This window comes from Thamnophis elegans, chromosome 1 (assembly GCF_009769535.1).
Source record: "Thamnophis elegans isolate rThaEle1 chromosome 1, rThaEle1.pri, whole genome shotgun sequence".
Taxonomy (NCBI): domain Eukaryota; kingdom Metazoa; phylum Chordata; class Lepidosauria; order Squamata; family Colubridae; genus Thamnophis; species Thamnophis elegans.
This window is the reverse complement of record NC_045541.1, coordinates 8,121,300-8,149,021: the sequence shown is the minus strand read 5'-3', so window position 1 is coordinate 8,149,021 and position 27,722 is coordinate 8,121,300. Positions and strand designations below refer to the sequence as shown.

Here is a 27,722-nt window from a genome sequence, read left to right as displayed (position 1 = left end):
GCTGCATTTAACCACTACGCCACCAGTCGGAACACATGGCCGGCAAGTCACTCCCACCACGTCACATGGCCGCAAGCCACTCCCACAAAGGAGGCCACACCCACAGAGTAGGTTCAAAAAATTTTGAAAACCCACCACTGGTTGGATAGCTAGGGCAATTCGTTGTACTGGTCTACCTGATAAAGAGCTGTAGACACTCTACTGAATTCCTGCCTCTTCATTCAATCCCAATTTAACAGATAACAATGAAATTGTGATAAAATTAAAACATGAAAGAATGGAATGGAATAGAATAGAATAGGTTATTGGCCAGTATGATTAGACAACCACAAGGAATTTGTTTCTGGGCATAAGCTCTCAGTGCACATACACAATAGTGATAGATCCTTATCATAGTCATTGTAAAAATACATTCATCATAAACATTAGACACAACACTTAGTGGTAGTCATGGATACTAAAGCAATCACATGCTAGGATACCAATTAAACAATTAAATCGTAAGATACAAGCAACAAGTTACATAATGATGGCAATACTGCCTTTCTAGATAGTTTGACAGTCTTGTGGGAATTAATTGTTTAGCAAAGTGGTGGAATGGGGGGGGGGGGGAACCGTCCTTGTGTCTAGTATCTTGGGAAAGTGAAGGAAGTAAAGGACTGGAAAGTTAATTTGAGAAACAAAAATCGGCAGCATGATTAGATAAGAAGGGAATAAGGATGAGAAATTAAGAAATATAAGGGTATTATAATTATTAATAATTAATATTATTAATAATACCACCATTAGCCCATGCCACAGGATCTTAGGAACAGACCAAAACAGTGTTGGATGAAAGACTTCATTCTGATTATCAAAGGATGAGATATATAGTCAGAAGTAAAGTATTAATATCTGACCTTAATCATTGCCCGGATATCTGCGAGACCGTCTTCTGCCACATACCTCCCAACGGCCGATAAGATCTCACAGGATGGCCTTCTCCGGGTGCCGTCGACCAGACAATGTCGGCTGGCGGTTCCTCGGGTGAGGGCCTTTTCTGTAGCTGCTCGACCCTATGGAACGATCTACCCCCAGAGATCCGGACCCTTCCCACTCTCATGGCCTTCCGAAAGGCTACTAAGACCTGGCTATTCCGGCAGGTCTGGGGCTGTTGACCTCATGAATGAGGTCCAGCCCCACCTAGATTGGAGTGCATGATGTGTTTTTTCTTAATCTGCTTTTCTTCCTATTTTTAATTTTTATCCTTTTTAGTGTTTGTATTTTGTAAGCCGCCCGGAGTCCTTCGGGATTGGGCGGCATAAATTCATTAAATTGATTTTGAATTTCATTAAATCCTTATTCTGTGGGATAATTAACTTTTCCCTTATGCTTCTACTTCACTGAAATTAGTACAAGGGTTTGACTTTTCAAGACAAGGATGTTACAGGGATGGAAGAAAGAGAATGATTAAATAGGCTTCCTTAACTTGGCATCCTCTGGATATGTAAAAAGTATCATTGCCATAATCACATTCTGACTATCATTGTGAAATGTGTCAACCCACACATGTAGAGTGCACTAGTTTGAAAAAAAAACCCTGAGTTAAAAACATTCATATTCTAAATACAATCATAATGCATACAAAAATATAATATATTTTACTTACGTCTTGAGGTTCTCTGCTTCTTAATGGTTGCGCATAGATTTTGGTGGAAAATTTCACCCTGGAAGGAAAAAATAAGATTATTTAGACTACCAGGGAGATAAAAGGCATTTGTCAAAAATTTGATCTCTGCACAAAACTAGAAAGAACGCTTACATCTGGATGTCACTTTGGAAAGGAAAGCTTAACAGAATACATAAAAAGAACATCTGATATAAATTACCCAATTACCCTTCAGTAAGCACTTTTTATATTCTCTACAAACTTGGTAGGTATATTGCCAATAATTTTTAAAAAGGACATACTATGAAAAATAAACACTGTGGTGCTTTATTATTTTCCTAATAAGATAAGAAATATATTTTCTCTCATTCTATCATAAATGTGTCATTCATGAATAGCAACATCAGAAGATTGCATAAGATTTTGCTTAACATTTTTGTTGAAGAAGTTTTTTTCTGATTCTATAGAGTCCAGTCATTACTAACTAATGCTTTCTTCAACATTGCAGGAAACTAATTTAGTTTCACGTTTTGTAATTGACAAGCAAGAGCATAGGAAGATTGCTGAAATAATTTGAGAGCTAGCTAGCATCTTGCTTAGAACATCCATTTAACTTAAGCATTGTACAAAAGGCTTTAGCTGATGGCCTTCTGAGGATTGTTGGATATGATTATTCTGCACTATCATGCTCATATTTATAAAACTCAGGGCCTCTGTGAAAGGTGAGGAGGACTCCTGCATTTGTGGTGCAATCAGAACGTTGCGTGTGTTGAAGTTGTTTTAAACGCAAACCAAAGATGCCTTTAAAAAACAAGTTGACATCCTGTTCTTATGCATGCCAGTGCTGTGTGTGAGGTAATTTAAGGTGGTTCTGACAAGTGTCGTCGGCATCTTCATATCCGGTCACATGGGTGGCAAGCCACTCCCATCCGGTGACATGGGTGGCAAGCCACTCCCACAAAGGAGGCCACACCCACAGAGTAGGTCTGAACAATTTTTGAAACCCACCACTGATTGTGCAGCTGTACTAATAGTTTTATTATGATGTGAAAATCTCATTTTGGAACAAAAAATAAGGTCATTAAAAATACCATGGCAACGAAATTGCTTTGCTTAGCGACTCCTATCAAAAACAGGACTTTCTGCATAAAAATAGAAAGGACATGTATTCCAGAAATTTATGAGAGACTCTGCTTATAAGGATTTCAGCATAAAAAAAATTAAGGAATCGGGGAAACTTCCTTCAAAGAAATTAAAAGAATTAAATACATAGTAATTAAGTATAACACAGGGGTGTCAAACTGGATTTCTTCGAGGGATGAGCATTGTGGTTCTCCTGCACGGGTCAGCGGGAAGGTGGGGAGATGGGACGGACGGGATGGACGCTTCCTGCAGTACCCTGCCAGCCAAAATGGGGGGGGGGGAGAATGTGCAGGGGGACCACACGCCATTTTAAGCCTGGACGGCTTCTTGTAGCACCTTGCCGGCCAAAATGGGGCACACAGCCCCCTCATGCCCCATTTTGGCTGCCAGAGGCACCGTTAGCTGGTCCGTTGCTATTTTCAGACTGGCCCCGTGGGCCAGATTTAAGCATCCTGTGGGCTGGATCCGCCCACAGGCCTTGAGTTTGATACCCTTGGCATAATAGATACTACCCATATTGTGCTGATATTTTACTCTTCTTTCCTTTACAGACTTTTTATGGAGAAAAAGATAAAAGAATGAAATAGCATGAAAAAAAACTATAGAAAGATTATGGTGTCCCGACCCTTTCTAAAATTCCCTGAATGTGCCAGAAAAAGAAATATTCATCCACAACCACTTCTACAGAAACAATTAAGCGCATGTTGAAAGACACTGTTCTTACTTTGTTGCTTTTACTATTAAATTTGTTGCTCCAACTGGCCTCCAAATCAGGACACTACAGACAAGCAAATTTAAAAATGCATCCTGAATAGGGAACAAATAGGCCTGGCATCAATTAATATAGTTTGAGATCTTAGTAAAATGGGGGAAAGTCTCATAAAGTATTACAAATATTTAAGAGCAATAGTATCACCGCGATATGTCAAAAATTAAAATATTCTGCGCTATAATCCAGGATATTCATGTACATATCATTGGGTGGACATAGTAAAAACAGTATACTGGAATAAGTATGCAGTAAATTACCCTGAGATTCTATACTGGAATTGGTGCTTGGAATGAGCAGCGTAATAGGCAATTTTGTAAATGATTATATACTTTTCAGCAATTGGTCATCTGCTCCAGTGGTGGGTTTCAAAAATTGTTCGAACCTACTCTGTGGGTGTGGCCTCCTTTGTGGGAGTGGCTTGCCGCCCATGTGACCGGATATGAAGATGCCGACGACACTTGTCAGAACCACCTTAAATTACCTCACACACAGCACTGGCATGCATAAGAATAGGATGTAACTTGCTTTTTAAAAGGCATCTTTGGTTTGCGTTAAAACAACTTCAACACACGCAATGTTCTGATTGCACCACAAACGCAGTAGTCATCCTTACCTTTCACAGAGGCACTGAGTTTTATAAATATGAGCATGATTGTGTAGAATAATCATATCTAAGGACCAGTGGTGGGTTTCAAAAAAGTTTGGAGCCTCTTCTGTAGGTGTGGCCTGCTTTCCGGGTCCACTGGTGGAACCTCTTCTAACCGGTTCGGTAGATTTGATGAACCGGTTCTACCGAATAGGTGCGAACTGGTAGGAACCCATCTTTGATCTGCTCCCATGCACATGCATGTTTATATATAATGGACTTCACATTGACTGTGGCATCACATCCATTTTGGACTAACACAGATTTGTCAAGGAATGGAAGTTATAATATAGTGTTTGATCATGTGCTCTGAAGAATACTGATCAAAAACAATTTAAAATTCCCAGCATATAGATAAGGTTTTCTATCATGTACATCCCTTGCTTTTGCATTTGATCTCCAAGCAGAAGAAACCTACCTAGAAGTAGTTGAAGGATTTAACTGGACTTTGGACTGGTCTTTAAGGATCCCTCCTGTTGTTGTTTTTCTAATGTGGAAAAAAACATTGTTTAGAAGGATTAATAATTCTTCAAGTGTCACGTCTAAAATGCAATTGGTCTTTAAGTCTCACCAGTATTTCTGAGTGTTCTTGACCTGAATAGGACTACGTAGTGTTTCTCAGCATTAGAATATAAATATTGATAACACCCATTTCTAAATTATAATTTGTCCTCTCTGGCACACAGCAATGTTACAATCTTTCATTAGAATTTTGCAAATCTTATGATATTTCTACAAGGGCCTGGGAACCTATAGCAGTGAGTATAGTAATAGGTTGTGTATCTGACTCTGCATTTGAAGCTTTCTTTAGATTAAATTGTAGTTGAAATAAGCAATGTAGGCAGAGCTACAGTATATGCATTAGTATATGGGGCATTAGATAGAATGAAAAGTTCAGCAAAACAGATTGGGGGAAAAATAGCTATCATACACAGCACAATATTATATACGTGTGTGTGTGTGTGTGTGTGTGTGTGTGTGTGTATGTATGTGTATGTCTTCTAACCGGTTTGGTAGATTTGATGAACCGATTCTACCGAATAGGTGCGAACTGGTAGGAACCCACCTCTGCTCATACAGCCAACTAAATGTTTAGACTGGATTTGATATTTTTCTCTACCGATTAAGTCTTCCCCAAGGACGTGGGATAGGCAGATATTGATGTTTGATGCCGTTAAAGCTATTGTCGCAGGAAATAAACTGTTCCATGTATAGATGCTTTTTGCAATTGACTGATGGTGATTTTCTGAATGCCAATGATTTTTAAGTAGTATTCCATATGTTTTCAAATTGCTTTCGAATAATAATATATATTCCTATTATACCCGAGTAATATACTTGCATTCCAATATTATATCTGAATTACAGAAACAATTAATTTGACAGTTACATATATTCTACAAACAGTTTATGTCAGGAATCAATATGTTTTCCAGGCTCCTTATAAATCAAAAGGAACTCAGTGAGTTCCTTGCCATTTATCTTGCTTAAAGTTTAGCAGGGGAGAGGGTTCCTTGGTGTTTTTATGAATCATGAGGGCAATTTATGTTTTTTATGGCAATGTACTATTGATAACTCTCTTAACAGCTTTTTAGTGGTTCTGTTATGTGTGTATTTCTGTCAGGATCTTATGCAACAGTATTTTCTCAGGTTACATAAAATCCAATTTTTTATATACTCTATGGATGAAGTGCTTTTTCCTTCTCACAGACCTTCCTATCAATTGTATATTATTTCATCCCCCAGTATTTAGTTACTCCTTAATGAATGATTGAAGAGATGTCCTTATGTACTCTTAAGCGTAAGGTCTATTCTCTGATTGGATTTTGGGTTGTTTTGGATTTCTCCAACTAAAATATGGCATGGAGCCCTCCCATAACACTCTCAAACGTTAACAAAAACACTTATGGAGATTGTGTGGCTGGTTCAAATGTTCATTGATAGTTCAGCAACTGAGAGTTTATTGACCTTTACAGGTATACAATTCCATCCCTGTATTCTTACTTACTTAGACTTCTGATTCAGTGAGCCTGCTTTAGTTTTTACAAGCCTTTTACCCCTTGCTTTCCAAGGATCCCAACAAGGGCAATATAACAAGGGAGCTTCGGACATAATCTTCTGATCTTGAAAGTTGTATGTCAAGAAACCTGCAAGACTTAAAACAGGATATGAGGATTTAATGTTAATGGAGGATTTTACAATAAGTAAATGAAATGCCAGTATGTGGCTATTTATTGAATCTTGGTATATTTAAGGATGAAGGATGTTTAAATAACTATAGTCAAATAAAAGTTGAGGTATGATGATGTTAATATAGTAAATATTTGAGTTAAGATATTTGAATTAATATGAATTATATTTGAATTAATATGAATTATATTTGATGACAGTGGAAGAGATGCACAAAAGCCTTTTGTAACCAGCTGATACACTTTCTACAATATGTAAAGAAGGAGGAGTTGTAATGTTGTCATATAACTCCTTGTGTGGCGGTCACCCATGGCCCAGTGCATAACAGGGCATGCGCAGCCATGCTGAACCACACAGGAAAAAACAAACTCCATAACATCCTGATAGTTCATAACATAACATCCTGATAGTTCACTCTAGATGTGCCTTACCCAACGACACCCAGGATTTGACCATATATAGACAGAACTTCCCTGAGCAGTAGATTAGCAATTGTAGTTTGACAGGCTGTCTTAAATGCTGATTGCTCCTCCTGCCTTTGTCCTATCTCAATAAAAGGGGCTACCAGACCCCAATCTGGGTCGCCTCATCCCGAGAAAGCCCGTGTCCGTGTCTTTTCTCAACATTGGCCTCATGGGCGAACCATGGGTACTTCACATTGTAAAATTAAAAATATATATAATAAAAAAAGAAAGAACCTGCAAGACGGAAGACAAAATATATCTTCACAATTTAAAGACTTATCCTGTCCACATGTACATCTAAATATTTCCCTGATTTTAGACGGCCACGTATGATGGGTTTGGGGTCTAATATCAAACATGTTGAAAAGTATGTTAAAGCACTGTAGTATGTGAAGTCAACTAGATAAACAAATAGTTAAAAGTAGTATTTTCTCTTTTCTTTTGCCCCATTGAATTTGAAATTTGAACTAAATTCCAACTCATCTTCCTTTACGGCATAGACTGATTGAACTCTATGGAGATTATATTTGGGAAGTCATCATGAAAAGATTTCCAGCAGCAACATTTTTTTAATTGCTGAAAGCAGAACTTTTTCTATTGGGACTTATGGATAGCCAATTAAAAAAAACACCTCTGAAAAGGTTGGTTTTATATATGGTGATTGTCGCAAGATAATTATGAGCCATGGTGGTTAGAATGCAGTGCTGCAAACTACTTCTGCTGACTGCCAGCAGTTTGGCAGTTTGATGGTTCAATTCTCACCGGCTCAAGTTGACTCAGTCTTCCATCTTTCTGAGGTCGGTAAAATGTGGAGTCTGATTGTTGGGGCAATATGCTGATTCTGTAAACTGCTTAGAAAGGGCACGATGAAGCGGTATATAAGTCTAAGTGCTATTGCTATTATACGAACAAAGATAGAAAATACTGAACTATGATAATGGAGGAATGGATTGTGAAGATGATGAAATTTTCAGAAATAGCAAACTGACCTGTTTGATCCAGAGAAGACAACAAGTACTTTTATTAAGACTGGAAACCTTCTATGGATCTTTACTGAAACGTAATTTAGGGTGATTTATGATTTGCTGATTAAAAAGAGTCGAGTATGGGAAAAAGTAAACATGATGTAATTTTAAAGAGGGAGGTGTGAGGATCTACTTGCTTGTAACTTCAGCTTGGGAATTGTTTTTTATATATCTTTTTGTCTCATATTTTTCTTACTTTCTCATGTCACTTTATTTTCTTTAATCGTTATATTATGTTTATCTTTTATATATGATGTTTTTTTTAAATATATATATAATTTTTATTGAATTCCTTTCACAAATATTTTATATCAAACTTTTAGAAAAGATTTATCCTCTCCCGAGGTGGCTTACAATAATAAACAACATAGTTCATTAGTTTTAAATAAGAAAAAGTTTAAAATATGGCGAGACTTTAGAAACCCAAGCAAGCTTAGGTAGACATGGGAGATTCGGTGCGGAAACCAATTATTTTAATTATAGGTATATTATAAATCTACACCTTTGCTGACCTGAATTCACCATTTCAGTGTCTGGAAAGTTTATGAGGCTATGGGCACAGAAATATTATGTGCAGTTCAGTGGTGGGATTCAGCCAGTTCACACCTATTCGGGAGAACCGGTTGTTAACTTTCTAAGCAGTTGGGAGAACCGGTTGTTGGAAGAAATCTAATTTTGTTTTTTTCCACTTTACAGGGCTAATCCTGTAAGGAAGGCAGGAAGGAAACATTCTGGTGTTGTTTCTAGCCTCATCTTTATTGCCCTGCTTACAGAAACTGCCTCTCCGGTTAGCCCTTATTACATTGTAACAGTTAAGGCGAAGCGCCCATCGACCTGAGCGACATTGGGTGGCCATGCCACATGGTCACATGACCACTGAGCCACGCCTACCCAGTTGGTCATCAGGGCAGAGAACCGGTTGTTAAATTATTTGAATCCCACCACTGGTGCAGTTGTACAAAATGTCTACATTCTCAACCCCAGCCTGACACTTTAACAAAAAACAGAACATTTTTAATTTTAAACAATTTAGAGAACAGAGAACCTGGCAGATTCCAACTGGAAAAAAAAAGGTTTTGGAAATCACTCTGTTACTTTTGTTGCATTATAAAATGATTTAAGTAATAGGAACAAGCTTCAAACTGCAGTTGGTCGTACAATAGAAACAGACGGATCTTTGCCTATCACCATTTCAGGTTCAAGAGGGAGGTTTACCGGCATTTAGACTGAGATCATCTGCGATGCCCCCTTTAGTGGTTGGCTAATATGGAACATTTAAAACCGGTGACTTCAGCATCTTCTTAGGGGAATTTAAGCTCTTCTTCACCATGGAAACGGGTCTGTCTGCCGCCTTCCATTCTATTTTTAAAGGTACAGTACATAAAGTAATTGAGTCACGCTTGTTCTTACATTATTCCAAACTAAAGGCTGTGCTCTGATACTGGATTTCCTGAACCATCAATCAGAGGAAGCAACGAATTAAAAAATAAGGGGAAGCCTTCTTACTAAGTCACGCATCATTTCTGGCTTTTGAAACTCTGAAAGAGATTTGTCATGTGATATCCTCAAAACCTATATAACTTGTACTGAATGTCATGTTGCGCAGTATTAAATTTAGTGCCAAATTTAAATACTGTGCTGCATTGCTGCCAAGGTCTAGTCTCTGTGTTAATAAACCCTTGAAGTATCTTTGTGTCAACGTGCTTGGTGTGTGAAAGAGGGGGGGGGGTCAGAAGAAGCTGTCATCATGTATACGGCATAAAGAAGATACTGAATAACTTCTATCTGAGCAAAGTATAGTGAATACACACGGACACACTCACTGTGTGTAGACAACATAGTGCCGCCTCCTAATATCTTGAGTTTCTACTTTCTATTATACACTCAGATGGTTGGTTTTTGCACAGTAGTCCAAAGCATATGAAAATTACCAGTTTGCTTATTCAATTTTTCCCAATGACTTCTATTTGATAGATGAGGAAAATGGAACGCTGTTGATTCCTCCAGAATTTCTGAGCAGACCATTATGCTATGCTTCTTGAGGGAACGGCAATCGTTGGCAGCCAAGTACGGAAAATGGATTCCATTCACTGCTGGAAGGTAGAATGTGGTGGTGGTGCAGGACAACTGCTGATAGCTAATAGCATTCTACATGGCACAGTCTCGCCTCCCCTCAATCCTATTTAATGTCCAAAAAGGAGGATTAAGTGAAGTCTGCAAAGGATACTTCCTTCTCTGTGTGATTACATTAGGTTGCAATAGAAAGGTAATTGTGCGAGATTGCTAAAACATCATGTTTATCTTAACAAAATCTTTTAGAATGCAAATAATTTCATTCAAAATATTCCCTATTAGTTTTGCAAGTTGGATTGGGTTAAAAGAATGTTTCCAGTTTGGACTGATCATCCCGCACTACTTTCTGCCAAAAATAAATCTTTCTAAATTCATTCATGCATTTAATTATCTCCTGATTGTAAACTGTACTGTGTTCTATATAGAGCAGGCCACCCAAATATCCAGAAATTGCAACTGGAACCAAATGTAGCAGCTTTTCAGCAGGTTCCACCTATTTTATTTGAATGCTAAATGCAATTGCTGCCACTGTATCTCTGAACATCTATATGGTTCTTATTCTGTATTCTCCAATTCCGTGAAGTTTGATGGCCACCTGTTGTGGCCCAGCAGGAGCCGTTGGAGCTGCAAACAGACTCCGATAGCGAGGGACCCTATGAGTCGGCTCTGGAAGATGTGGAGGACCCGGGACAGGGTTCAGACTCCGAGCAGGGTCCAGAGAGGCTGGTTGGCCACCAGGAGGCACCTGAGGCATGGAGCAGCGGTGAAAGCCAAAGGGAGTTTGTCCCTGATGTCACGCCCTGGAGCAGTGGTGAAGACGTCAGGCCCTGGAGCAGTGGGGAGGAGCTAAGGGAGTTGGTTCCAGACGCTAGGCAAAGACGGGCAGATAAGTGCCAGCAGCAACTAAGGAGATATAGAAGATAATTGGGGCCAGGTGGTTGTGATTAGGCTCCTCCTAAGAGAGTATATAAGAAGAGACTTTGGGAGGCGACCTTTTGCAGGACACAACCGTTATACTAAAGCTGGAGAAGCTCTTGTGTGTATTTATCTGTAGAAGTCTGGGTTGCTGCCAAAGTCTTGTTTGTATGGTAATTACTGTGAATAAATTGGCTAGCAGTAATTTTGTGTCGGCATGACTCACCGTACGGAGGGGGGGGGGTCAGAACAGTCACCCATAAAGTCTAATTCTTCAGTCATTATCGCCACTATGTGGAATAGTCTATCAACTAAGAATTAATATTGTAGTCACTATACAGTACATAAATCTGTCACTTCAAGAAAGTGCTTGTTTCAAATTGAATAGTCTTGCTTTTAATTATTGTTAATCTGTTACGATCAAGATAGTCTAGACCAGTGATGGGCAACCTTTTTGGCGTGGTGTGTCAAAAATCGGCAAAAAACCGAGCATAACTCGCGTTGTGTGTCACTTCGACAAAAACATAATTTTGCGCAATTTATAGTTTAAAACTACAAAAATATATAATTGCAATATAATTGTATTTAATAAACCAAAACAAATTATTTAACATAGCTGCTTAGTAACTTCTTTGTTCATCAGTCGATTTCGTATGTTGCCCTTGATATTATTATCAGTATCACTTACCAACGGTCCTGCTTAGCAACCAAAATGTTGGCTCAGAACTCTGGCATTGAAGCGTGCAAGTCTTAAAGCTGTCAAGTTACAAGAACCTTGCACCCCTAACCCTTTAGGAAAAAAAACCCCAGGGGTCTTCAAACCTGACAGCTTTAAGCCTTGTGGACTTCAACTCTTCAACTAAAGAGAGACTGATAAATATTAAAAAAAAATAAAACCAAAAAGCAGCTACTGCAGTGGCTTAGAATTTTACTCAATTACTGTTGAGCCCATGGAAAGTTCCGCAGCCCCAGGAGCAAAGGAAGGGGGACGGAGAGAGAGAGATTGGCTGTTTGGGGTGCTTGAAACCACCTGGCCCTCCCCAAAGGAAACCCTCATTTGCAGGATGAGCCTCGACTGGCTCTGCCCAGCGGGGTTACCCCAAGCGCCATTGGGCAGCGAGGGATGCTTATCCTTTTTCCTTCGGCTGCTTCAGCTGGGACTTCAGACACCCCAAGGGAGGGACTTTATCGGGCCTCCCCCTCCCCACCCTTTGAATGAAGGTGTGATATGGCTCCTCCATCCCTGCTCTTTAACCCAGCCAGAATTACAGGAGGGCTGCCCCCGTTCTGCTTTCCGGGGTGGATCTTAGCCGAGGGACACCAAGACCCCAGAATGGGTGGGGGGTGGGGGAAGAGCTTCTTGACGGAGGCCACGATCGACTTTTGGAAGTTGTGTTTTCGTAAATAAGATTAACCTTTGGATGTGTTTGTTCCGCTCGGCCAGCGGCGTTTTCTCCCACTTAATCCCGGCGGATCCTGATATCTGAGCTGGAAAACTGCAACCCCCCGGAAATGATGACGCCCCGCTGAGTAGCTGGGACTTGCAGAAAAAGGCTGCAGAGAGAGAAGCGTTCGATCCGTAATCCGTCTGTGGGGGGCGCTGGGGACAGGCCGGGCCCCTTCTTCCCACCTCTATCCCCCCCCACTCTTGAGGGACAAGCCCTTTCCCCTGTCCCAACGGTGGAATTTGAGGCTACCTCTGCTTTCCCTCTCCCTCCCTCAGTTGTGCGGCAGCGGCAGCGGCAGCTCTCAGCCTGGGCGGCAGCGTCACGCAGGCTGTGGAAGGAGGAGGAGGAGGAGGAGGAGGGAACCAACCCAAGAGAGGCTTTTACCGAGTCTGCGCCCCACAGCCAGGACCGTCCTGGCGCCTCAAGCCTCGTTTCTTCCTGCAAGCCCTTCTGGCGTCAAGCGGAACTCTCGGGTTGCCCGAAGGGCTTTGCAGGAAGAACGCGGCTTGAGGCGCCAGGACGGTCCTGGCTGTGGGGCGCAGACCCGGTAAAAGCCTCTCTTTGGTTGGTTCCCTCCTCCTCCTCCTCCTCCTCCTCCTCCTTCCACAGCCTGTGTGACACTGCCGCCCAGGCTGAGAGCTGCCGCTGAAACAAGTTTGGGGAGCATGTGCGTGTCACCCGAAATGGCTACGCGTGTCAGCACTGACACGCGTGTCATAGGTTCACCATCACTGGTCTAGACTATTAAAAACTCTCAAAATATTTTTACTTGCTATATTAGTTTAAATTTATTTAAATATTGGCAATTCTTTTTTATTGGGACGCGGTGGTTCAGTGGCTAAGACGCTGAGCTTGTCGATCAGGTCGGCAGTTCGAATCCCTAGTGCAGCGTAATGGGGTGAGCTCCTGTTATTTGTCCCAGCTTCTGCCAACCTAGCAGTTCGAAAGCATGTAAAAAAAGCAAGTAGAAAAATAGGAACCACCTTTGGTGAAAAGGTAGCAGCGTTCCATGCGCTTTTGGTGTTTAGTTATGTTGGCCACATGACCATGGAGTTGTCTTTGGACAGCGCTGGCTCTTTGGCTTTGAAACGGAGATGAGCACCGCCCCCTAGAGTCAGGAATGACTAGCACATATGAGCGAGGGGAATCGTTACCTCTTCCTAATTCTTTTTTGCCATTAGTTCCAGAGACATGCACTTTTAAAATAAATAAAAATAACTTATGCATACAAGAAAACACCATACCACCGAATGTGCAAAAAGATGGGTTTTATTATCCAGCTTCAATTTGACTATAATATGCAAAAACAACCTGTCACAGATTATAACTTCAGAAATGCATATTCTAAGGGGAAAGCCAAAAAGAAATATCCTTTATTGTATGTTGAATTACAGTTGACATAATATCTCAAATGAAATTCATTTCAGGTTTTGCCTGCAGAAAAAAAATGACATCTACATTTGCATATTAAAATAGATACATTTGTTTTTTTTAAAAAGCATTCTTTTCATTCAAGCAGACTGAAGCATACATATTGTTATGAAACATATAAAGAGTTCAGATAATAATGAAATATTTAACAATATGGTTTTAAATCACATGCGCATCTATTTCTTTATGAAAAATTGGCACTCAAATATGGTATCAAAGTACATATGAAAGTGATCATGATAATTCTTCTAAGGATTTTATAGGGTTGTTATTGTTAGCTTTATCAATCCTGCAAGATGGGTCATTCATTATAACAGCAGCTATCTGGGATAGTTCATCGTAATGTATTTCTGGTAACTGTTCTGATTGTTATTTCTTTATCTGTTTTCTATTTCCAAGGCCATTTTTTAAAAAGAGCTTTGGCACAAAAATACTGCTCCTCTAGCTCTCAGCTAATTCTTTTGAGAGGAGGGTCTGTAGGCATGCTATGTAATTAGCATTTTAACTTTGGAGGGAAGTAAATTTTGATTTTTCTGCTACCGGTTACACGCTCATTATTAATACCGAAGATAAAAAATGTAAGCCAGGCCAAGTAAAAAAAAAATCAGAATATGACATCTTAGATAATTCATATTTGGAAAAACTGGGGGGGAAAAAACCTTTTCAAATAAACCTATATTTACTGAATAGTTTTACAAGACTTATAGGATATGGTTCAAAAGAAAGGAGTCTGATTTACAAGGTCTTTCTTGTTATCAGCGACAGAAGAAAACCTTATTAAATCTTTCTTTTGAACCATTCCAACAGAAATAATTTAAAAAGACAAAGATATGAATCCAATTAGGAATGGCCATTCGAAATTACTATGATCTAAAAAGAATTTACATAGTATATAAAACATGCATCAAATCCACAGTAGTTGAAATATTGTGCTTGGTTCCCTGTAGTTACTGCGGATTATCTCGAATGCTTCTGTTTCATTACCCAGGTTTTTCTCGGTTTATATAAAAGTATGGCAGGCTGCTTTGGAACCTTACTTAAATATTCCCTTTTATTTGTCTTGCCAAGGAAAGCAAGTTTTTAAACATCACAAAGGAATTGCATTTTACAAGCTTAAAAAAAAATTAAAATATACTTATAATTTAAATAGAATTAACCCGTATATAGAAGCTTAAATAAATACATTTTTTACTATTTACAAGCACCATTTACAATTTATTAGCTGCAACCAATGGTGCCAAGCACAATGATTGATACTGAGACTGAATTGATAAGCTACTTTGCATGGCTGTTTGCAACGTTGAAAACATTTGTTTAAAGGAATCCTTCTAAATCTTCACCTAGAATGCCTATTCAAGGGGGGGGAAAGCCCTTACTTTTGATTCATTGATATATAAAGCTACCTGGATGGTTTACCTCCAGCCCAGTTAGTATTTCTGAATGCACCCTATGATGTCTTTAATATGGAGAATAGCCTTATAAAACCCACAGGTAAATAATATAATCATTTTTGGTGTTTAATTTTCAAACCATTCAGCTTTTATCTTATTCCTCTCCTGCTTGATCTATGGCGAGAGGGCTATATTTGTTCATCGTAACTATAAATCAAGCAGCTTAGTTTAGTCATGACACTCTTTGCAAGTGTTTTTGATTAGCAATTAACTGAGTAAGTGAGATGTGTGTATTTTAAGAATCCCTTCCTTCCGTTATCCAAGTATAGAAGAAAAAACTGTGCCCCCTTGTGCTTTTTCTCCTTCCCATTTGTTTCACATTCACAACTATCCCACTGTGCTCATTTTGTGAAACACGAAATTCTGCCATCCCAAAATTGCTTCGGAAACTTTTAAGCTTGGAATCTGTCTTACACTTAATTATGAATGGAAATTCTTTGTCTACTGCAGCTAGAATAGCTGTAATTCTGTTTCACATTAATACAATTGTGCCTATTATTTTGTAAATATTGCGAGATTTCTCCCTGAAAGCTGTGCCTTAGCTTCCCGAGAATCAGAAAGTTGTTATTTTTATAATGTACTTTAAAGAGATTATTTTTATTAATTACTGATTGTGTTTCAAATGTATGGAATTTTCTCCAAGATTATTCCAACATTAATATGCTAAACATCTTCCAAATATTGCTACGTATAAGGTAATAAATGCTTGCTTGCCAAATATATCCTCCCAAATGTATATAGAACCTCCACAAAGCACATAAAACTTTTTAAAATGCTGAGGTTTTTTGTTTGTGCAAAAACACTCCTAGATTTCTCCTAATGTGTGAGATTGCTTAATAAAAGAATATTTCACCTGATCTTTCTACATTAGAATGAATCGGATTTCATCTCTATAAACAGATTGCACCTGTTATTTGAAGAATGCCCTTCCTTACAATCGTGTATAATTTGAGATGGTCTATTTATGCATACAGATCTCTTGGATGACATCCAATAAAACATATTCTAAAATAAAGTTGCATAGACATTTGCTTGTTCTTTTAATATCAAATGGTAGAAAATGTATTTGTTTGCATTATTTAATCATGACAATGTGTTTTCAATTGTCTCAAGGCGATTGAATGTTATTTCCTCGATTTTCTTCTTTTCTTAACTTTTAAAATTTCTGATACTGACCCTCCCATATCCCATTTAGCCACATGCCTTTGTTATTCAAACAACCTTATATTTAATGCAACCATTTTTACTATCTTTCCATTTCGAAGCATTGGTTCCCCAACTAAGAGTGTCTGATGCTAAATAGCTCAATCCTCTTTCAAGACCTCCATTGTTGTGGAGGATGTGCTAACTGGGCCTGCAAGTGCCCCAATCAAGACTGGAAGACTGTGGTTCCTTCTCAAGCCCCCCATCAAATTGCTGCCTGCACTAACATACACTCCTGAGCTTTGTCTTTGGAGACAGCTACTTTCCCTCTGACTCTTTCTGTAACCCCTGCCTCAGGCTGTTTGACAGCTCTAGCAATCCCCAGTTTCTTTAGCCTCTCTACGAGATTCATCTTCAGCTGTCCTGCATCAGGATTCGAGAGTTTTTGTCCGTACAGCTCATGTAATAATGTTTCAGCTGGCCGAGAGGCCAAAAAATTTTCAGACACACATGCTCGAGACTCAAAAGGCTGAGGGGAAGAACAAGGGGAATGCAAAGGAGAATTTGGAGGGGTTGAGGGCACAGCAGGCATCTTGGGATGAGGAAGCAGGGGGGCTTCAAGTTGGACCGGAGTGTTGTAAACCGTGGCTGAGATGCCTTGTTCTTGCAAAACTTTTGCTAAACTTCTAGTGCTACTGAAAGTGGTGGTTGAATCTCTTCTGCTTGTAAGGAATTCTCCAGTACTAAGCTTATACAACATGGGTGGAGAGCTGGTAATTACACTGCCTGTACTGCTACAACTTCCGGAGCACAAGGGAGAATACAAAGTACTGGAAAACAAAATAAGAAGATAAAACACATTAAACACAGTTATTAACAACTTCTGTAGAAAGTGCAAGGGAGGGAGGGAAGGAGATATTCTGCATTTAAGGTCAGAACGTTGGTGCCATGCCAATTTTAGTTCTGCATTACGTTGTACATATTCTTTTTTTCTTTATTTTTATTGTTTTCTAAAAAAATTGAAATGTGAATGCAGCTAATTTAATTAATATATCAAGTGTATCAAGTAGATGCTCAATTCCATATTGCCTAAATATAATCAATTTTTAAGAGTAATAGTAAACCTCCTTACCTGGGTGTAACCTGCGTTATATCAGATGGGTGAAGTATTCTACAGGTAGTAAAAGTAAATGTAGAGTTTGTAGAAGAAAGACATTTCCCTGGATTGGAAGCTGCAATGCAAATTATAACATATATGATGAAAAGGAGATGGGAAACATACTAGCAGGCTAATGAAAATCTGAATTAATGCAAAATTAATTTAGTAAATTCAATGCAAATAGAGGGAAGAAAACATGATCTACATTACTTTAAATCATCTTTCTAACATAATGCCTAAGACAGATAAATTAAGACTTTTAAACAGATTTTGCTATTTTAGAATGGGCTACTGTGAATATGGCAACTAGGAAACAGTTGAAATATTCTTCCCCATTTGTTAATCATAGTTAAAAATGTGGAATATGTTCAAGCATTCTACAGCTCTTCTTTGGTCCAAAATCTACTTTTGCAATTAATAGTGTTTAAAGGATTCTATTCAGATTAATTTCAAGAACTGGATTAATTAGCAATAGCAATAGCAGTTAGACTTATATACCGCTTCATAGGGCTTTCAGTCCTCTCTAAGCGGTTTACAGAGTCAGCATATTGCCCCCAACAACAATCCGGGTCCTCATTTTACCCACCTCGGAAGGATGGAAGGCTGAGTCAACCCTGAGCCGGTGAGATTTGAACAGCCGAACTGCTGAACTGCAGTCAGCTGAAGTAGCCTGCAGTACTGCATTTAACCACTGCGCCACCTCGTCTCAAACAATTTATTTGTTAATGTTAATGACAGGTAAGTACCATGCCAAGATAAGCTCTAACTATAATTAAATCAAGTACAGGTAGTTCTCAGCCTATGACAATAGAGCCCAAAATTTTATGTTACTAAGCAAGACAGTTGTTAAGTGAGTATTGCCCCATTTTATGACCTTTGTTGCCCCAGTTAAGTGAATCCCTGCATTAACGTGGTTGTTAAGTGAATCCATTGACTTTGCTTGTCAGAGGATTGCAAAAGGAGATCACATGACCCTGGGACCCTGCAACAGTTATAACTATGAGACAATTGCCAAGCGTCGGAACTTTGATCGCACAACCACAGGGCTGCCGTAGTAGTTGCAAGTGTTAAAAATGATAAGTCATCTAAACAAATATTTATAAATCAATGACTACTGTATTAGTGGGGCGGTGGACAAGAGATGGCGCTCTCGCCTCACAATCAGGAGGCTGTGAGTTTGATCCTAGGTATAAGCAGACATTTCTCTCTCTGGCCATGAGAATTTATCTGCTGAATATAACTCTGCATTGGCGACAGGAAGGGCATCCGGCCAGCTCCATTCAACTGCCCAGACTCCACCCCGCAAGGGATTATGGGGTCATTAAACATGATGATGAATAACAGCTGTATTTGTAGAGAGAATTCAAGAGAGGAAGAAGCCAATCTCAGGGTCACACTGTAAAATTACTTTTATGTGAGCCCCAGCTCAAAACTGTCTTTGTCAGTATCTACTTTACTGTATTAGTTATTATCCTTGACTGAATGCAAGTTAATCTTTTACTGTTTCTTTCTATGAAAGTATACATAAAATCACCTTCCTCAATAAAATAGTGACTAAAATACGATTCAGATTTTCAAATTGTCAATTGTAATTAAACATAAGCTTTGTTATTATTAATGGAAGAGAGTTGCTACAAGTAAGTTTGTTCATTGATAGTATCTGCCTAATTTGGAAGGAATCCTTCCAGCTCCACTTCACAGAACAGTGTACCACATTCAAGAGGTTTCTGAACACACATTCTCCCCCCCTTCCCTCCCCCCCCTCTCAGAGTATGTTTCTAGAGCCTCTCTTTTGCAACTGGGATAGAATTCCATACGTTTCTCAAGAATGTATAGCTTCCTGTGAGAACTAAACGGCTTTAACAGGTCTGTTCACACACCTTAATAGAATAAGTAAACGATCTTCAGATCTACAACAGTTGGTGCTAAGAACATTCAACAAAAATTGTAACGGTCATGCCACAAATCCTTACCTGTATGGGGGACTGCCGCTAATTTAACAGGTGGGAGGAAAATCCCTGGCACTGACTTTGGCACTGCCTGTTTACTTTCCTCCTGTGAAGAGACCTGGAAGGTGATGCCTTCATCCCTTTCTTCATCTTCTTCCAGATCAGAAAGGTAATAAACATCCTCCTGAGACAGTGGTGCAAAATCTTTTGTGACGACACCAGGGCGAGAGTCAAGAATAGTACCTAGGTTGGGCTGAGCCAGCTGTTGCCAATGAAACAGGGTCTGGGAGCCTGGAGAAGCACAAATCACAAAGGGCCTTCAAACACTGCATTCATCTAAATCAGTGTTTCTCAACCTTGGCAACTTGAAGATGTCTGGACTTCAAGTCCCAGAATTCCCCAGCCTGGGGAATTCTGGGACTTGAAGTCCAGACATCTTCAAGTTGCCAAGGTTGAGAAACACTGATCTAAATACTTGGCAGCCAACTAAAGAAGTATGAATTGAAAGCTTGAGGCTGCTGCATAGAATGCAAATTGATGGGATTTTGTAAAATAGTAACAAATCTATAAAGGACCTTTTCACGTGTGGATCCTTCAGATTTTAAATCCAAGAAGTTTTACTTTGAAGCAGAACATTATGATTTGGGTTAAACAAACAAAAAGAGGCACTACTTTCACTCATTTATTTTCAGTGAATATTTAGATAACATTTTAATGGACTAAACAAGAAGCCTAGTGGTGAAGACATTCGTCTCTGACTGAGAAGGTTTGAAAATTCAATCCTAGGTAGCAACAGATGTTTCTGTCTCAAGACACAAACAGAAAATATCTGCTGCAAACTCCTTGTAGGTGTCAGGAAGGGCATCCAACCAGTAAACACTCAGATCCAGAAGTGGGTTCCTATCGGTTCGCACCTATTCGGTAGAACCGGTTCGTCAAATCTACCGAACCGGTTAGAAGAGGTTCCACCAGTGGACCCGGAAAGCAGGCTACACCTACAGAAGAAGTTCCAAACTTTTTTGAAACCCACCCCTGCTCAGATCCATTCAATCACCCTGATTCTACCTCGAATTAAGGGATTACAGGGTCATATGAAGAAAAAATAATAATAATGGACTAAACTCGTTTGGATGGGGATTATTTTCAGTAACAGAGTTGGGGTGTGAGACACAGAGATCTGTAAAAAGGCTTAACGGCTGAGGTACATCAGGCAGAGAAACCAAAAGGTATACAATTGCATTCAGTGGTTTCCCTCTAATATATCAGTGGTGGGATTCAGCCATTTCGCACCTATTCGGGAGAACCGGTTGGTAACTTTCTAAGCAGTTCAGAGAACCGGTTGTTGGAAGAAATCTTTTGGTTTTTTCCCACTATACAGGGTTAATCCTGTAAGGCAGGCAGGAAGGAAACATTCTGGTGTTAGCAATAGCAATTAGACTTATATACCGCTTCATAGGACTTTCAGCCCTCTCTAAGCGGTTTACAGAGTCAGCATATCGCCCCCACAATCTGGGTCCTCATTTCACCCACCTCGGAAGGATGGAAGGCTGAGTCAACCCTGAGCCGGTGAGATTTGAACCGCTGATAGCAGATAGCAGTCAGCTGAAGTGGCCTGCAGTACTGCACCCTAACCACTGCGCCACCATGGCTCACTTAACACCTCGGTGTTGTTTCTAGCCTAATCTTTATTGCCCTGCTTACAGAAACTGCCTCTCCAGTTAACCCTTATTACCATTGTAGCAACTAAGGCGAAGCGCCCATCAACCTGAGTGACCTTGACTTGCCCTCGCCCACATGATCACATGACCACCGAGCCCCGCCTACCCAGCTGGTCATTAGGGCAGAGAACCGGTTGGTAAATTATTTGAATCCCACCACTGTAATATATGTATAATCTGAATGCAAAATAATAAGAAACAGAACCAAACACCACTTTGTGGGACAGCACCGAATTATATGTGGAAGTAATCTGAGAGATATTTGATCAGGTTACTGATCCTGAGGCCAGGTCATTGATTGGATATAAAGTAGTCAATGGAAGGCAACCATAGTAAGGCTCACAGGGAACTGTGACTGAAAACAGGACTACGATCACCTTACCTTCAAGGGGTTTGACGATTTGCAATTTCTCTGGGAGAAGAGACCACATGCTGCTAGAAGATCCAGAGAAATCAAAACGTTCTGAACTGCTATTCAAAGAAAGGGAATTGTTTACTGGTGTGCTGCAGACAACGAGATCTTCCTTTTGGTCAGCCAGCGAACGCATCTCCCGCTTCAATTCTTCTTCGAAAAACCATTTTTCACCTCAGGTAATTCTGACAACGGAGATTAAGTTTATGCAAAGCAGTGGCTACATCATCGTCTGCAGGGATACCTGGATGGCTCAGCTTCTGGAGTTTCCCTATCAAACAGAATTAAATATTGCATCAATAGGACATAAACTGGTATTGTCTATTTTTTAGAGCCTAATGCTGGGAAAGATTGAGGGCAAAAGAAGAAGAAGGGGACAACAGAGAAGGAGGTGGCTGGATGGAGTTCACTGAAGCAGTCGGCGTGACCTTAAATGGACTCCAGAGGATGGTGAAGGACAAGAAGGCCTGGAGGAACATAGTCCTGGGGGCTGCAATGTGTCAGACACAACTTTGCAACTAACACAGATGATTCGAATCATTTATGTTATATATTGCTGGAGGCAATAAGAACAACAACAACAACAACAATAATAATAAATGTACTCCTCTGGTAGCAACTGTAAATGATTTGTACTCAGATCCATTCTGTCCTAGTTGTCTCCTAATGTCCTGTCTGAAGGGAGTTGGGTGAAAACTCCATGAAGGAAATCTAGGTGACAGAAGTAAAGCTATCTTTTCTTAATTGCTTGCTAATGATCTAAATCAGGGGCAGTCAACCTTTTTATACCTACCGCCCACTTTGTATCTGTTAGTAGTAAAATTTTCTAACCGCCCACCGGTTCCACAGTGATGGTGATTTATAAGTAGGGAAGTAACTTTACTTTATAAAATTTATAAAGCAGAGTTCAGCAAACCCCTACCGCCCACCATGAAAGCTGGAACGCCCGCTAGTGGGCGGTAGGGACCAGGTTGACTACCACTGATCTAAATTGATGTTACTATACTACTTGAATGATGCCAAAATGTTTCCATGGCAGGTGTAATATTAAGTTACTGATAGGAAAATGGTTATATGCAACTTTGTACTTGATAGTACTCAACATATATGTTGAATAAAGAATTCACCTTAAAAACTGCTGTCAACCCCCCCCCTGCTCCCTCCCCCCTCCCCAAGATAAAAAGGCAGTTTGTGCAAGATATAACACAGGCCAATTGTAGCTCAAACACTGCTGTTTCCTTACCTTGGAAACACCCTCTGTACTGGCCTTAGAGCCTGAACTCCTTTCCTTCCACGTATTGCAAGCCAGAATGAAAAGGCTTTGCTGTCATGACAACACTTGAACGATTGGATCCTGGAATGGACAGTGAAACAGGACAGGAAGCAGAACGGCCACGCATATCATTAGCAAGTTGACAGTATCCAATATACGTTCTGTTGAACCCTGGGAGGGAAAAAAGAGAAAGGGACAATGATACAAAAGGGTTTTGCAAACCTCTTCTGCATGATAAAATCTCTCCCCCGTGCTGAACAACACCCACATCAGAAGAGGTGGACCAGTAACTGACTGGGTGATGCCAAAGACCCTGCATGCTTTTGAAAGCAGAACAGGAGCAATGCCTACAAAGTGATGCATGTATTTCTCCTTTCCCCACCTCATTTGATAGGCAGGTTTATATCACCCATTGTTTGCATTATGGGAGTTATAGAAACTTTGTGCACAGAGAGACAATGGGTCCTATGTGGAAGGGATTTAAGTTGGAGCTCCTTCAATTGGATCTTTTAAAGTTAAACCTGTGAACTGAGAAGTTATTGTGTAATATATCCGTAGTGCCAAGAAAGTTTAAGAAAATTATGCAAATGTTTTCCTAATATGCAGTAAAAGATACCAAAAATGACTTTACATGTTCTAATGGGAGTCATATGGAGGGCAATTAGCTTATATGACTGAAAAAGTTGTGAAAATAAAAATGTAGCTGGTAGCTTTTCTAATGAAAGAAAACCAGCCTTCTAATTACTGGAATGTATATGTTCTTATCTTAGAATATTCTGAAATAATATTTCAGAGTTTAGCATGAATTAAACATAAAAGTCCTGAAGTGCTAGTCAAGGATTTAATTTTAGCTCGTGACCCGACAAATGCGCGCACGAGAAAAGTGCGCCAATGAAACCACGCCCACAAAAGCACGATTTAAGTTAAGGTAAGGGTTAGTTTAGGGTTAGGTTTAGGCTTAGGGTTATTAGGTTGTTATTACTTGTTTGTTAAAGGCGCGCTTTTGTTGGCACGCTTCTGCGCTCATTCGTTGACAGCGATTTGAACTCACGGTTTCCCTCGGCACGCTTTTGTTGGCGTGCTTTTGTTGAGCGCGCATTTGTTGGTGAACCATTTTAGCTTGCATTTAGCAAGTTATACATTAGAGAGTGTAATTAATAAATTGTGTAATAGCTTTAAAATACTTGAATATGACTACAAAATTATCCACATGGCACTATATCAATCTTTAATATTAATATTATACTGATAGCAAGGAAGAAGCCCTACCGAAGAACCCGCAAAAGGAGGTTAACTGGGGAAAAAAAACAGGAACTGCACTTACTTTTGTTTACCCAGTGATTCCTCATCCAAACTTATCCCTTTCCGCATGTTCCCTCAATTTCTGCTGCCAGAGATTCCTTCAAATTTAAGAGAATGGAATTAATAAGCTTCCTAAGCTTGGTTTACAAATAATTAAAGAGTTGCAACAATCATTACATCTTTCGAGGAATCTCCAATTGGGACAAAATAAGTACCTAATTTGGATTAGGACAGTGGTAGTCAACCTGGTCCCTACCACCTACTAGTGGGCGTTCCAGCTTTCATGGTGGGCGGTAGGGGTTTGCTGTAACTCTGCTTTATAAATTTTATAACGTAAAGTTACTTCCCTACTTTATAAATCACTACCCCACTGTGGAACCGGTGGGCGGTAGAGAATTTTACTACTAACAGAGATACAAAAGTGGGCGGTAGGTATAAAAAGGTGGACTACCCCTGAGTTAGGAGATCAGCACATTCACATCTAAAAGTTTCCTCACCCTCCATTATCCTATTAATGTGCTAAGTGCATGTCTAAAATTGCTACAGGGACTCCTTGTAAACATCAGTTACAAGAAAATACGTTAAAAAAATGTAAAGGGTGCCAAAGTAATTGACAATTATAATTCAGAACAAAGACATTTTTCTAAAGGGACATTTATTGTATTCTCATTAAAAGTGAAGTACAATAGGAACCAATAGCTCTATTAAAAACCATTCAGAAGTGATTTTGACAGCCTGTCTGGAGCACTACTTTGGCAATCTATTGGTTAATTTCTACAGTTAATTAGTACAGTCATATTGATATTTTTTTTCTTCAGCAATGAAAGAATGAATTCTGAGTACCACAAGAACTGATTGTTCATTGGGGTGGCATTCTTGACATAAGCCTATCCCTGCTAGGCAGGTGTGGAATGTCACCACACACTGAGAAAAGGAGCAGGGCTTTTGCTACTGCAATGCTACTGATATTACTCTGACTGTCCTGCTTAAGAGTAAATTTGCTGTTTAATCTATTTATGTATGAGAAAATATTTCAGGCAATATTTCTTTACAATAAATGCTTGAAGTATATAGTTCAAAGCCAAAAGAAATTAGCAGGTGTTACAAGCGGACAACTACAAAGAGAAATTACAAGAAATATTAATACAGCCTTATATAAGGATGAGGAAATGTAATTTGCATAGTTTTTTATGAGTTATATCAAAATTTACATGTTCTAGTGTCATGGCAAACCATATATCCAAATAAAACATAGCTTTCATAGCTTAGTGTGTTCCCAATATTCTTTTTTTCTTAAAAGAAGAGGACAAAGCAAATATTATAGATATTTTAACAAGCAGATAATTACGGATCTGTCCAAGGAATCTGTTCCTTCCTTTTCCCTCAGTATTCAGAACTAATACATAGCAGAAAAAGAAACTGCTTGAGAAGTTTATACGGGAGTCTGTTATAACGCAGTGGTTAGGGTGCAGTACTGCAGGCCACTTCAGCTGACTGCTATCTGCAGTTCAGTGGTTCTAATCTCACCGGCTCAAGGTTGACTCAGCCTTCCATCCTTCCGAGGTGGGTGAAATGAGGACCCAGACTGTGGGGGCGATATGCTGACTCTGTAAACCGCTTAGAGAGGGCTGAAAGCCCTATGAAGCGGTATATAAGTCTAACTGCTATTGCTAATGAGAGTGAAGTCGGAAGGAGGTAGTAGACACAAATCCTAGTTGCAACTCTAGCACGAACAGCTAGTGTTTCTTCCACTACTCCCAAATTCACAACAATAAAATTAAGAGGGAAAGTAGCATTAAACAAGAAGCATGTCCGTCCTTGTTTTCAATGTTGTCTTCTTTGTTCTCCAAGTGAAACAAGTTACTCAGCCAATTTGGAATAAAATAGGATGTAGATAAAGAAGCTAAATTTAGAAAGGATCACTGGTGCCAACTTTCTCTTCCGAAGATCAGTTTCAGTTTGCCCTTGAAATTTTATTGGCAGGATGAAAGAGCTTAACTACTGAAATCTGCTACAGTCAGAAAGCTTAGTTACCACAGGAAATGCTCCGCACAACTGCGGTCGACAGAGAAGGGCTGCTTGGCTGGTTTACTGCGCAACGCTTTCACTTCTTCTTGGGACTCCTGCAGCATCCCCAAACATTCCACATTCCGCTCTTGGACCTCATGCAGCTTTAAAAGAATAGAAAAGATCAATCATTTACTCAGCCGTGAGAACAAAAGGTTCTGAAGAAGCTATTTACATGCAATCCAAGGAAATTATCATTGGGACTTTTCTGAAGTCACACATTAATCAATTGCTGATACAGGTAGTCCTCAACTTACAAGCGCTACCAGACTGACAGCTCCACTTCGTTCCTCGCTCTTCCGTCCATTGAAGCTCCTTGTAAAAAAAACCTCCCGAGTTGAACTCATGAGGTTTTTTTTACAAGGAGCTTCCCTGGACAAAAGGGCGAGGAACATGACGGACCTGGAAAGGTAAGAGGCGCGCCTCGCAGCCCAACACCGCCCACCTCACCCCAATGGTAAAGGCAGCCTGCCTAGATCCCTTCCCCGCCGCCCCTTTAGCGAGGGGTGGCAGGGGGGGAGAAGGGAGGCATGCCTCTTACCTGTTCAGCCCTGCTGCGTTCCTTGCCCATTCGTCCAATGAAGCCCCTTGTACAAAAAATCTCACAAGTTGAACTCACAAGGTTTTTTTTACAAGGACGAAAGGGCAAGGTACGCAGCGGAGCTGTCAGTCTCCCGTAGCACTAGGATACATGTCTCGCTTGTTCCCCCACTGCTACTCCTCACTAAAGGGAAGTCGGGGAAGGTAAGCAGCCAGGCCCACCGTTATCATTGGGCTTGGCGGGAGGTGTTCTTTTTGCATGAGAGGGAATGGGGTGCGAAGTGCATTGCTGGCCTGCCACCTCCCACCCCACCCGCAATGTAATGGCTGCCTGACTTCTTCCCTTCCTCGACGGCCCTTTAGTGAGGGGGGGGGGAGAAGCGAGAACGCGGGTCCTAGCGTGGAATGGCACTGTTCTCTTCCTGCCCTTTGCCCGCCTATTTTGCCCCCAGGGTTTCTTCCTCAGTCATCCACCTCTTATCACTTCGCCTCTGCTGTGAGGCACCCGGCTGTTCGTCCTTCTCTTCCGTCCCCAGCCCTTCCTCATTGAGCCTTTGGAGAGATACTCTTTCTTCGTGCCACTCTCTTTCTCCCTTCCCTTCCTCCGATTGGCTGTGGCTAACTGTCTCTTGAGCCCAAAAGGCCGGAGTGAAGAGTATCTCTCCCAAAGGCCCATGAGGAAGGGCTGGGGATGGACGAGAAGGACGAACAGCCAGGTGCCTGACAGTGGAGGCGAAGTGATAAGAGGTGGATGACGGGGGGGGGGGGAAACCCTGGGGGCGAAATAGGCGGGCAAAGGGCAGAAGGAGAACAGTGCTATTCCACGCTAGGATGCGTTCACGTTCCTCGCCATTGTGTCCAGGGAAGCCCCTGGTTAAAAAAAAAGAGAAAGAAACCCTTCTCGTGACTTCAAGAAGTTTGATAGAACTCGCGAGAAGTTTTTTTTTTTTACC

The 27,722-nt window shown here is 40.3% G+C and overlaps 2 protein-coding genes across 2 annotated transcripts in view; both read right to left on the bottom strand.

Moving 5' to 3' along the window:
• FLACC1 (flagellum associated containing coiled-coil domains 1) overlaps window positions 1-6,321 on the bottom strand; it is a 39,616-nt gene extending 33,295 nt beyond the window's left edge. Inside the window, exons 1-3 of the mRNA XM_032234925.1 lie at window positions 6,218-6,321; window positions 4,628-4,696; window positions 1,649-1,706 (exon numbers count right to left, since the gene is read on the bottom strand). Coding sequence (XP_032090816.1) covers window positions 1,649-1,706; window positions 4,628-4,696; window positions 6,218-6,321 — 231 coding nt within the window. The remainder of the gene's footprint in view (window positions 1-1,648; window positions 1,707-4,627; window positions 4,697-6,217) is intronic.
• A 7,254-nt stretch (window positions 6,322-13,575) lies between these two features.
• TRAK2 (trafficking kinesin protein 2) overlaps window positions 13,576-27,722 on the bottom strand; it is a 40,032-nt gene continuing 25,885 nt past the window's right edge. The window contains 11 exon segments of the mRNA XM_032234819.1: window positions 13,576-16,689; window positions 16,692-17,179; window positions 17,482-17,581; window positions 19,482-19,748; window positions 21,558-21,762; window positions 21,764-21,858; window positions 23,492-23,496; window positions 24,185-24,233; window positions 24,236-24,260; window positions 26,197-26,249; window positions 26,252-26,333. Coding sequence (XP_032090710.1) covers window positions 16,511-16,689; window positions 16,692-17,179; window positions 17,482-17,581; window positions 19,482-19,748; window positions 21,558-21,762; window positions 21,764-21,858; window positions 23,492-23,496; window positions 24,185-24,233; window positions 24,236-24,260; window positions 26,197-26,249; window positions 26,252-26,333 — 1,548 coding nt within the window. The 3' untranslated portion in view covers window positions 13,576-16,510.